The 12,155-nt window shown below is 42.6% G+C and overlaps 1 protein-coding gene across 2 annotated transcripts in view; it reads left to right on the forward strand.

The window, feature by feature from the left end:
- The window catches only part of sgsm2 (small G protein signaling modulator 2), a 119,251-nt gene that overhangs the window by 86,885 nt on the left and 20,211 nt on the right, over nucleotides 1–12,155 (forward strand). Inside the window, exons 8-12 of one of the 2 annotated variants that reach the window (XM_020050664.3) lie at nucleotides 1,103–1,227; nucleotides 1,487–1,554; nucleotides 2,183–2,346; nucleotides 2,557–2,689; nucleotides 3,274–3,411. In XM_020050664.3, the coding sequence (XP_019906223.2) occupies nucleotides 1,103–1,227; nucleotides 1,487–1,554; nucleotides 2,183–2,346; nucleotides 2,557–2,689; nucleotides 3,274–3,411 (628 nt within the window). The remainder of the gene's footprint in view (nucleotides 1–1,102; nucleotides 1,228–1,486; nucleotides 1,555–2,182; nucleotides 2,347–2,556; nucleotides 2,690–3,273; nucleotides 3,412–12,155) is intronic. The other variant, XM_020050669.3, reaches the window with a different exon arrangement.

Raw genomic sequence — 12,155 nt, forward strand, 5'->3', positions numbered from 1 at the left:
AGGGGTCTTGTTCACGATTAAGGGAAGGATGGAACGGGAGATTGACAGACGGATCGGTGCAGCTCCTGCAGTAATGCGGTCGATGTATCGGTCTGTCGTGGTGAAGAAAGAGCTGAGCCGCAAGGCGAGGCTCTCGATTTACCGGTCAATCTACGTTCCTACTCTCACCTATGGTCATGTGCTTTGGGTCATGACCGAAAGGACAAGATCCCGGATACAGGCAGCCGAAATGAGCTTTCTCCGCAGGGTGGCTGGGCGATCCCTTAGAGATAGGGTGAGAAGCTCGGTCACCCGGGAGGAAGTCAGAGTAGAGCCGCTGCTCCTCCACATCGAGAGCGGTCAGCTGATGTGGCTTGGGCATCTGTTCTGGATGCCTCCTGAACGCCTTCCCGGGAAGGTGTTCCGGTCCCGTCCCACCGGGAGGAGACCCCGGGGAAGACCTAGGACACACTGGAGGAACTATGTCTCCCGGCTGGCCTGGGAACGCCTCGGTGTCCCCCCGGAAGAGCTGGAGGATGTGTCTAGGGAGAGGGAAGTCTGGGCATCTTTGCTTAGACTGCTGCCCCCGCGACCCGGCTCCAGATATGCGGAAGAAGATGAATGAATGAATGAATGAAAAAAAAAGTATCTCATTGTAATAGGGCAAAATAGACTGAGATGACAATGTGTGCAATTTCCAACACATGTCAAAAACCACATTATTAGCTTTATCCAGATTAATGTTTTTTGTTAGATTGTAAACAATTAGCTTGCTAACAATTAGCTCATCCTTGAAGTTTATGTTGACTAGTGACAACACTTAACTTACACTTCTCTTTTAAGTTGACTTACTGTTTGACTTAGCTACCTAACCAAGAATCATCTAAGTGTAACTTAACCAGTAACATTACCGTGGCATAGTGTAGGATGGCACACACTGAGGTCTACCTTGAGTACACATTTGTGTAGCTGCAAGTCCAGATAGCTTTGAGAAAGAAGTTTCCAGAGTTGGGGGCTTGAATGGGGTGTACATGAAAGGCTGTGGCTACGGATACCGAGTTATCATTTGCCACTCCATTTAAAAGCAGAACTCTCACTGAGTCTTCTTCCTTCATCCCTGTAGAAAAAAGAAATGGAGGTGTTGCGGGGGTATCTGTCCCTCCACCAGGCGGGGGATAACCTCACCTTGAAGTGGACCCCTAACCAGCTCATCAACGGGACACTGGGGGACTGTGACCTGGAGAAGAGGTAGATTCATGGACATTATTCAAGGAGCAGAAATACTCCAAAAGCCACCCACCCCCAAAAAGACCAGAAATGATGTTCTTCACACTGCAATTCACAATGTTGGAATTTTGTAGAGTTTTAGATTTTTGGGGGGTCTATTCGTTGGCTGTTCCATTAAATGTTACTGTCTTTCACTTGTTTGTTTTTTCATTTCCTTGAACATTTAATGTCTCAGATTTCATTAAAAAAAGTATTTCCCTCTCTTTCTCTCCTTTTTCAGTATTTACTGGGACTATGCCTTGACTGTGCCTTTGCGACAAATCGTCTGCATACACTGTCACCAGCGACGTAAGTCTCCACACTCACACATACACAACAAAGTATTTGCATTTAAAATCCTTTTGAACCTCATCTCTAAACATAACCCACTTCTAGTTACACTTCTACACACATACACAATGCACAACGTTATTACAGCGTACCTTCATTACTTCCTATCGACGTTTGTGTAACAGGAACTAGATTGCCTTCCCCCTTCTCCAGTAATCCCAGGGAGCCCATTCTATCATGGCACCTGTGTCTTCCCAAATGACACCCTATCACATAGTATACCACTTGTTTAGATACCAGTAGTGCCGTGTTGAAGAAATAGGGTGCTTTCTTTATGGCTATGTCACAATAGGCTATTAATCAGTGTTATTCATGAAGTGTTAATTTCCTGGCGGCGGTAATTTAGTCTCACAGGGTTGAAGTGATATATCTGCTCCCATTTTCTCATGTTAGTCACCCATCCCCCATTTTACACTTGCTTTGAGCAGTACACCAGCTTTTCTTGTTCTCCACTCTATCCGTTTTCATTTTGTATCTTCTTAACCCCCGCTACATTTCAACCCCCTCACTCGATATCATTCTATTTTATTCTCAACACTCAATCATTCTCTGTCTAAACGTCACCTCTCCTGCCCCATCCTTCTAGCTGACTGTGGTGGGTCGTTAGTGTTGGTCAGTCAGGATGGTATCCAGCGGCCACCCCTCCACTTCCCCCCCGGTGGGCACCTTCTGGCCTTTCTGTCCTGCCTGGAGACAGGCCTGCTGCCGCGCGGTCAGTTGGAGCCACCCCTCTGGTCCCAACGAGGCAAGGTGAGGGCTTCTGGTTGACCCTACCTGAACCAGTTGTACTCCTTCAGCAGAAAAGTTTTTCAAAATATGGGACAATCAAGTTTCATGTGAAGATAATGTAAATACAGATCAGCATCGAGTGATGTGTTTGAAGTTCCTCAATAACAGTTGAACCCGGTGATAATGTGAAACGTGTTTGTGCATGCGTGCCTCTTTTTGTGTGTGTTCCAGGGTAAGGTTTTTCCAAAGCTGAGGAAGAGAACCAGCACAGTGAGGCTGCTGGACCAAGAGGGACCTGGAGAGGAACAGACAGCTGCTGACTACGTGTTTCGCATTGTCTACCCTGGACACAACCATGACTCTGGTGAGATACACACACAAACACACATGTAGGTGACATTGTGCTTTATGTATAACTGTGTTCTTTGTGTGTATTACTGGCTGGTCATGTAGCAGTGACTATGAACTACCACCACACCCCCAGGCCTGTAGGTGGCGCTACTCTGTATATTTAACTGTGTTCTCTGTGTTTATTATCGCCTGGTCATGTAGCAGTGACTATGAACTACCACCACACCCCCAGGCCTGTAGGTGGTGCTGTGCTGTATGTTTAACTGTGTTCTCTGTGTTTATTATCGCCTGGTCATGTAACAGTGACTATGAACTACCACCACACCCCCAGGCCTGTAGGTGGCGCTGCTCTGTATATTTAACTGTGTTCTCTGTGTTTATTATCGCCTGGTCATGTAGCAGTGACTATGAACTACCACCACACCCCCAGGCCTGTAGGTGGTGCTGTGCTGTATGTTTAACTGTGTTCTCTGTGTTTATTATCGCCTGGTCATGTAACAGTGACTATGAACTACCACCACACCCCCAGGCCTGTAGGTGGCACTGTGCATTTTGTATAACTGTGTTCTCTATGTGTATTATCACCTGGTTATGTAGCGGTGACTATAAACTACCACCACACAACGGGCAGCCGTGCTCCCTCGCTGGATGACGACGAAGAGGAGGAAGATAGACTCCACGCTATGATCTCAATGATCTGCTCGCGGAACCTCACAGACCCTAATGTCATGAAAGGTTTTTATCCATCACCTACCTGACCTACCTGAAAACAAACTACCTTACCCACAACCCTCCCCCCTGCCCGCCCTTCCATTCCTTGCTGCATGTATTCAAGACCTGAAATCCAAACCCCCTCTGATCCTTTTGTGTGCTTTCATCCTTATGGCCTAGCCCAACAGTGACTGGTTCTGTATGGGTGGTCCGTTGGGTCGATTGGGAGAGTTGGAGAACGAGGAAGGATCCTTTACTCATTGATTCAATTGAAAAGGTTTTGTTTTGGTATAATGCTATTTAACCAAAAATCAAGATAAAATACAATCAAAACAAAGATATAAATTTCCACCGATCAAAAATGATTTACATTTCAGTCATCTAAGATACGCTGTAATCCAGAGCGACTTCAAATAATGAATACATACATTTCCATACTGGTCCCTAGTGTTATTTAAACCTGCAACCCTAGCGTTGCAAGAGCCAACTGAGGTACATAGTAATTTACATTAATTGTGTGCCAGACACATTTTCCTGCATTGCAGTATCTTTAGTAATGCTACATACATGTACTGCTTTATAACATCCTATAAAATGCCTCATATTACATTTAAAATGTTTTATAATGTGTTATGACACTGACATGGCTGCACTCTCCTTCATAAATCATGATGTTAACTAGGCCCTGGTCCATTGCCATGGGGAGCATGTCAGCCTGGTCAAATGGCACATTTCTGTGTGAAAAATAGATAAAAAATGGGGACGAGAAATAGCTGCCACTTTTATTCAGTATTTACATACAATTAACTTGCCTGCTACTTACAAGACCACTAGATATTTAGTATATGTAATTTCTAGTTATTATTATTCAGCTGACGCTAGCACATGAGTATTATCCAAGAAAATATTCTGGAAAATGTAATTTAATAATTAAAAAGGCAACAAATCTTAACCTTCTTTTTTGTATTTTCATGGACTATCTGCAGTACCCACCAGGACCACCAGGGGTCCGAGGACCATACCACCACTGGTCTAGTATAAAATTGCCCTTTCAATTTGTCTCTGTCTATGCTGTAATATGGATATTCTCATGGGGTCACTCTGGTCTTCTATTGTTGTTATCTTGGGTGACCATGACTTGTAATGGTAGAGTCGCTGTTCCATCTTCTCTCTTCCCTCTCTCCTCCCTTGGCCTATAGTAGGAGGATGGCTACACCTTTGGCTCTCCTCCCTCCCTTCTCCATAGATCTGTAGGAGGATAGCTATGCCTTCCACTCCTTCCCACCTCTCTAGGCCTGTAGTAGGACAGGTGTTCCTCCTCCCTCCCTCCCTCCTTCCTCTGTGGTCCTGTAATAGAACTGCTGTAACATCCCATCTCTCTCTATTCCCTATAACTGTAGTTGGAGGATGGCTGTTCCTTCTCTACCTCCTCCTTAGTCTCCTTAGAGGTAATAGTGACTAGGTGCTACTTTTGATTGTGGCTTATCGAGGAAACAGTCCTAGAAAACAACACTTGAGATCAAGCTGCGCTGCAGTTGGCTGTGAGCCGATGTGATGCGAGGCAGAGACGGCGATAAGGTTACCCAAGTGTGACGGACAGCAGCAACAACAGTGCGTGTCCGCTGACTCACAGTTTGGGCATCAATGGAGGACGCTGTGTTTAGTGCAATCCTCACGTGTTCACGTGTGAGGTTGAGACCTTCTGATGGTACTCATAAATAGTGTTCTACTTTAGCCCAGTGCCCATGGCGGATAGGGTGTTATTTTGGACACAAGCCTGGTTTTACTTGGTTGCTTCAGGTTTGCAATCCAATGAATGTGTTTTTCTGTTCAGCGCCAGCACCGCAACACACTGTAACTGTGTGCAGAGTCGTGTGCTTCATCAATGTTGCATTGCGATGTGGAGTGGAGAGGGAATAGAATGACATAGTCATATGACTGAAAATATGAGAAATCAACTGTTATAATGTAGCATCAGCGACTAGTTTAATATTTTCCAGGGAATCTACCAATATTGCTTCCTTCCATAAAAAATGTAAAGATATTACAGGGCTTCCCAGCTTTTCTTGTTCAAACCCAAAGTGGTATTTAAAGGCATAATAACATCAAATAAACAGACATAATTCAAACCACTGTAAACGGTGACATATATACATGGATCTAAAGTTTCTTTTGTTACATTTAATAAACTCAAACCGTATTTTGACTAAGGGGAAGGCACAGAGAATGTAGATTATTTTCACAATTAAAGCTCTATTCAAGATTTGCAAACCTGGAGCAGAAAACAACACTCAGAAGAGTCAGATCAAAAGCTCTCTGTTGAAGGTTGAGCTCAGGCCTATATACATTCAGTACAGCCCACTGTGTCTCCCTCCTATGTACGGTTAGAGGCCTATATACATTCAGTACAGCCCACTGTGTCCCCCTCCTATGTACGGTTAGAGGCCTATATACATTCAGTACAGCCCACTGTGTCCCCCTCCTATGCATGGTTAGAGGCCTATATACATTCAGTACAGCCCACTGTGTCCCCCTCCTATGCATGGTTAGAGGTCTATATACATTCAGTACAGCCCACTGTGTCCCCCTCCTATGCATGGTTAGAGGTCTATATACATTCAGTACAGCCCACTGTGTCCCCCTCCTATGCATGGTTAGAGGTCTATATACATTCAGTACAGCCCACTGTGTCCCCCTCCTATGCATGGTTAGAGGTCTATATACATTCAGTACAGCCCACTGTGTCCCCCTCCTATGTACGGTTAGAGGTCTATATACATTCAGTACAGCCCACTGTGTCCCCCTCCTATGCATGTTTAGTCTACATGTCTTCCCAGCCGCTCTGCGAACTTCGGCTTACCAAGATGACAAGATGTCTGAGGAGTTTAACCAAAGCAATAGCTATCTGCTATAGGCACATCCTGTACAAGTGATCAGAGCAAAAACACACAATGGCCTTACTATATTACTGGATAATACTTAGAATAAGAAATATTAGTTCATTGTACTATGGAATAACAACATTTCTACAACAACTACCCTTTACTGATAGATACATCTTTGTCCTTTTCTTTTTAAAGGTTGTGGTTGTCCATACTTTATTTTTGAAATTTCAAACATTCAACAATAACATTTTCTGTCACACTGATTATTTAAATAATTGATTATAAATAAAAGAAATCAACATTTTCGGTACTGGAGAAAGGGAGTGAGCTTTGGGGGGAATGCCTGGTATATCTTGGACGTAGTAAGTCTCTGTAGGCCCTGGTTAAATGTAGTACACTTGTGCGAGGAACAAGGTGTCATTAAGGATTCACCCGCGGCCGTCTAGCCTTTTCATACCAACCCTAACAGCTGCCAATTTGATCATGGTGTAAATCCTTTGCCAGGTTTTATTTTTTATCAGAAAAGTAAACAAAAGACATGACAGTAACAAAGCTCACGCATTTGTTTCTGACATCCAAACTGGCTTAGTATAAATGGAGGTATTATGATGAGGCAAAAATGTTTTGCAACTCTGTTCCGTGTTGTGACTTTGAGGTTCTGACGCACAATGCTCACTTGGATGAACCAACCTAGAAATTGTTCTGAGAATAATGCATTTACGTCTGGATTGGTGACATTCCTGACATTCCAACAGTGCTGCTAGATGGGGAGGTTTCCCGCCCAATTGGGTTGTTTTTAATGACAGTGTGCATTAAAAAGGTTCATTAACAGATAGGGTTGTATAGAAGAAATAGCATTAGGGCGTTTTTTTGTGGAGTCCATGGGTGATTGTGCAGTTTACAGTCAATGACAAAAAAAAAATGAAACAAAAAAAAATACATGTATTGCAGTATGGAGAACACATTCAATCATTAAACTAAAAGTATTTCTAATTATTCCTGCAAGAAAGCTTAGCTAGCTTCATAATAACAAATGCTTAATTTAAGCAAAGAAGTACTACGTAACAACTTCCAAGCCAACTAACATTATTGTATAGCAGTAGTTATCTAGACATTTTTACTAACCTGAATGCCAATGAGGCTGTAACATAGCGTTCCGTTTGTGTACTGCATTCTTGAATAGCTGGCTAGCTAATTGACATAATACTGTAGTTTAATACCCGGTGAACCATAAACGGTATGTTACATGCATTTTGAAAACCAACAAATGAAAGTAAGTAGCTAGTACAATGTTAGTGACAACATTTGCTAAAAAGTCCATGCACTGGCACAACTCTGACGTAAGCGGTGTATGCATATCCGTAGCTCATTTACGCATACAGCCAAACAGCTAATCATGAGGCTGCAACTCAATGTATAAAGCATGCAGACATTGTCAAAAGGTTTAGTTGTATCAACCAAACATTGGCCGATAAGTGTTCTGTGATTGGCTACTTAATACATATGTCCCCGCCCATAGCTAAAAATGTAGTTGTATCTGTAGAATTGGAGTTGTACATGTAGAGCTGGAGTTTATCTGAAAAATGTAGTTGTCTCTGAAAAAATTTATTTTTATCTGTAAAAATGTATTTCTATCCGTAAAAAGAGTTGAACCTGCAAAAAAAGAGTTGCATCTGCAAAACAGGATATGTCAGTTGGAAACTCATGATGTTTACAAGTGCAAATCGTGATATACAAGTTGCGCCTTTTTGGGTTGATAATAGCTCCATAAAAATCTGTTTCTGGCAAGTTTTGGAACTGCTGATCTGCTGTCAACATGAGTGCGTTCATCTCAGCCTATGCTGCCCTCCAGGGCTGGGGAAAATGTCTGCAAGTTGTATTGCGCCATGGCTTTGATAGCATTGAGTAGCATATTCTATTTTAATTATATAAAGTTTTTACAATTGGAGTTATATTAACTATTTATTCTGCACATGTACAGTGGGGAGATACATTGCCGATTTTGCATGTCTGTAATTTTTATCATAGGTACACTTCCGATACTGGATAAGCGGATGAAGAAGATGATATAGAGGTACTCTTCAACTGTGAGAGACGGAATCTAAAACAAAAATACAGAAAATCACATTGTATGATTTTTAAGTAATTCATTTGCATTTTATTGCATGACATAAGTATTTGATACATCAGAAAAGCAGAACTTAATATTTGGTACAGAAACCTTTATTTTTCCATTACAGAGATCATATGTTTCCTGTAGTTCTTGACCAGGTTTGCACACACTGCAGCCGGGATTTTGGCCCACACTGCCATACAGACCTTCTCCAGATCCTTCAGGTTTCGGGGCTGTCGCTGGGCAATACGCACATTCAGCTCCCTCCAAAGATTTTCTACTGGGTTCAGGTCTGGAGACCAGCTAGGCCACTCCAGGACCTTGAGATACTTCTTATGGAGCCACTCCTTAGTTGCCCTGGCTGTGTGTTTCGGGTCGTTGTCATGCTGAGGGAAGGAGGTTGTTGGCCAAGATCTCACAATACATGGCCCCATCCATCCTCCCCTCAATACGGTGCAGTTGTCCTGTCCCCTTTGCAGAAGAGCTTCCCCAAAGAATGATGTTTCCACCTCCATGCTTCATGGTTGGGATGGTGTTCTTGTGGTTGTACTCATCCTTCTTCTTCCTCCAAACACGGCGAGTGGAGTTTAGACCAAAAAGCTTTATTTTTGTCTCATCAGACCACATGACCTTCTCCCATTCCTCCTCTGGATCATCCAGATGGTCATTGGCAAACTTCAGACGGGCCTGGACATGCGCTGGCTTGAGCAGGGGGACCTTGCGTGCGCTGCAGGATTTTAATCCATGACGGCGTATTGTGTTACTAATGGTTTTCTTTGAGACTGTGGTCCCAGCTCTCTTCAGGTCATTGACCAGGTCCTGCCGTGTAGTTCTGGGCTGATCCCTCACCTTCCTCATGATCATTGATGCCCCACGAGGTTAGATCTTTCATGGAGCCCCAGAATGCAAACAGATGCAGTTAATACAAGTAATGAGTGGAGAACAGGAGGGCTTCTTAAAGAAAAACTAACATGTCTGTGAGAGCCGGAATTCTTACTGGTTGGTAGGTGATCAAATACTTATGTCATGCAATAAAATGCAAATTAATTATTTAAAAATCATACAATGTGATTTTCTGGATTATTTTTTTGATTCCGTCTCTCACATTTGAAGTGTACCTATGATAAAAAATTACAGACCTTTACATGCTTTGTAAGTAAGAAAACCTGCAAAATTGGCAGTGTATCAAATAATTGTTCTCCCCACTATATGTCCAGATTTTTTTACCATTCCTTTTGAGTTTGGACAGGACCTGATCACAGCCATTCTCCAGTTACTGGCTTCATAATCTGTCATTACAAGAGTTTACTGACAGACAGTGAGTGATGGCATTGGGTGGTAGGACCTGAACCGTTATATTGAGTGCACTTAAATTACATTGTACACTCACCTAAAGGATTATTAGGAACACCATACTAATACTGTGTTTGACCCCCTTTCACCTTCGGAACTGCTTTAATTCTACGTGGCATTGATTCAACAAGGTGCTGAGAGCATTCTTTAGAAATGTTGGCCCATATTGATAGGGCATTCCAGTCAAGCTGTTTGTTTACATTAACTGTAGCTGCTAATCCACACTCAATAGTTAACTACATCCAAAATAAACCTATTTATTTGCTTGTTTCATCAATCTTTCACCTTCGGAACTGCTTTAATTCTACGTGGCATTGATTCAACAAGGTGCTGAGAGCATTCTTTAGAAATGTTGGCCCATATTGATAGGATAGCATCTTGCAGTTGATGCAGATTTGTGGGATGCACATCCAGGGCACGAAGCTCCCGTTCCACCACATCCCAAAGATGCTCTATTGGGTTGAGATCTGGTGACTGTGGGGGCCATTTCAGTACAGTGAACTCATTGTCATGTTCAAGAAACCAATTTGAAATTATTTGAGCTTTGTGACATGGTGCATTATCCTGCTGGAAGTAGTCATCAGAGGATGGGTACATGGTGGTCATAAAGGGATGGACATGGTCAGAAACAATGCTCAGGTAGGCCGAAGGCATTTAAACGATGCCCAATTGGCACTAAGGGGCCTAAAGTGTGCCAAGAAAACATCCCCCACACCATTACACCACCACCACCAGCCTGCACAGTGGTAACAAGGCATGATGGATCCATGTTCTCATTCTGTTTACGCCAAATTCTGACTCTACCATCTGAATGTCTCAACAGAAATCGAGACTCATCAGACCAGGCAACATTCTTCCAGTCTTCAACTGTCCAATTTTGGTGAGCTCGTGCAAATTGTAGCCTCTTTTTCCTATTTGTAGTGGAGATGAGTGGTACCCGGTGGGGTCTTCTGCTGTTGTAGCCCATCCGCCTCAAGGTTGTGTGTGTTGTGGCTTCACAAATGCTTTGCTGCATACCTCGGTTGTAACGAGTGGTTATTTCAGTCAAAGTTGCTCTTCTATCAGCTTGAATCAGTCGGCCCATTCTCCTCTGACCTCTAGCATCAACAAGGCATTTTCGCCCACAGGACTGCCGCATACTGGATGTTTTTCCCTTTTCACACCATTCTTTGTAAACCCTAGAAATGGTTGTGCTTGAAAATCCCAGTAACTGAGCAGATTGTGAAATACTCAGTCCGGCCTGTCTGGCACCAACAACCATGCCACGCTCAAAAATTGCTTAAATCCCATTTCTTTCCCATTCTGACATTCAGTTTAGAGTTCAGGAGATTGTCTTGACCAGGACCACACCCCTAAATGCATTGAAGCAACTGCCATGTGGTTGGTTGATTAGATAATTCCATTAATGAGAAATTGAACAGGTGTTCCTAATAATCCTTTAGGTGAGTGTATGTGAGCACCTATTTTATCATTTATGATTCTTTATATATTACAATTAATCTCTATTGACGAATGTGCGATCATAACATTTGTCATAACCATGATAATCTGGAGAATAAAGTGAAGTTTTAGATAGAAATACAGTATTAGGTAAATACACAAGGCAAGCAAGCACCTTTGCAGGTGTTGTTGGCCTGTGTTATGCTAGGGCAGCAATGGCACTGCCTATTTTCAGAAAACAACTGTATCCCTGCCTTTTCAAAGAGTACCAAATATAACTCTCCAGCCACCCCCTATTTGCCTAAGTGAACTAGCGCTTGCTATTTTTATTATGTTCATTATTTGTGTTGTTTTTTTTTTATGATAACTGACCAGAGTTAACTACTGAGTTGTGCGGATGTTTCATCTAGCTTCTTAAAATCTATGCACAAATTGTAATTTGCTGAGGTTTAGAGAATGCCAAATTGGTAAAATTTAATAATGTATGGCGGTTGGTGCCATGCTAGTTGGTTCCAGTATCTCAGAAACAGCAGACCTCACAATATTTTCAAGCACTACATTCTAGAATTAACAGAGAATGATTCGATAAACATAAAACATCCAGTGAGCGGAGATTGTAGGGAAAAACACCTTAATAAGACACCTTAATAAGAGAGGTCAAAGCAGAATGGGCCAGCACAGAAAGGCAATACAATAACCAGTCAGAAGATCACGACGGCTCTCAACCTAATGGATAAGGTGGAATGGGAGGTTTGCAGCAAAATTGTATGGCTGAAACATCCGCATGGTCAGCTTGATGCTATCAAGTCAAAATGAACCAAAATCTCTTTGGAATGCACCTTACTGAATCCGAAAACATCAGACTGCTCTGAAGGCAAAAAGAGGATCCTACCCGTTACTAGATTAGTGTATATTCATTGTTTTCTTCCAAAAAGCTATTGAAGGGAACACCAAAGCTGTTAGCCAGAAGATAAATT

The sequence above is a fragment of the Esox lucius genome, chromosome 1 (assembly GCF_011004845.1).
Source record: "Esox lucius isolate fEsoLuc1 chromosome 1, fEsoLuc1.pri, whole genome shotgun sequence".
Lineage (NCBI taxonomy): Eukaryota > Metazoa > Chordata > Actinopteri > Esociformes > Esocidae > Esox > Esox lucius.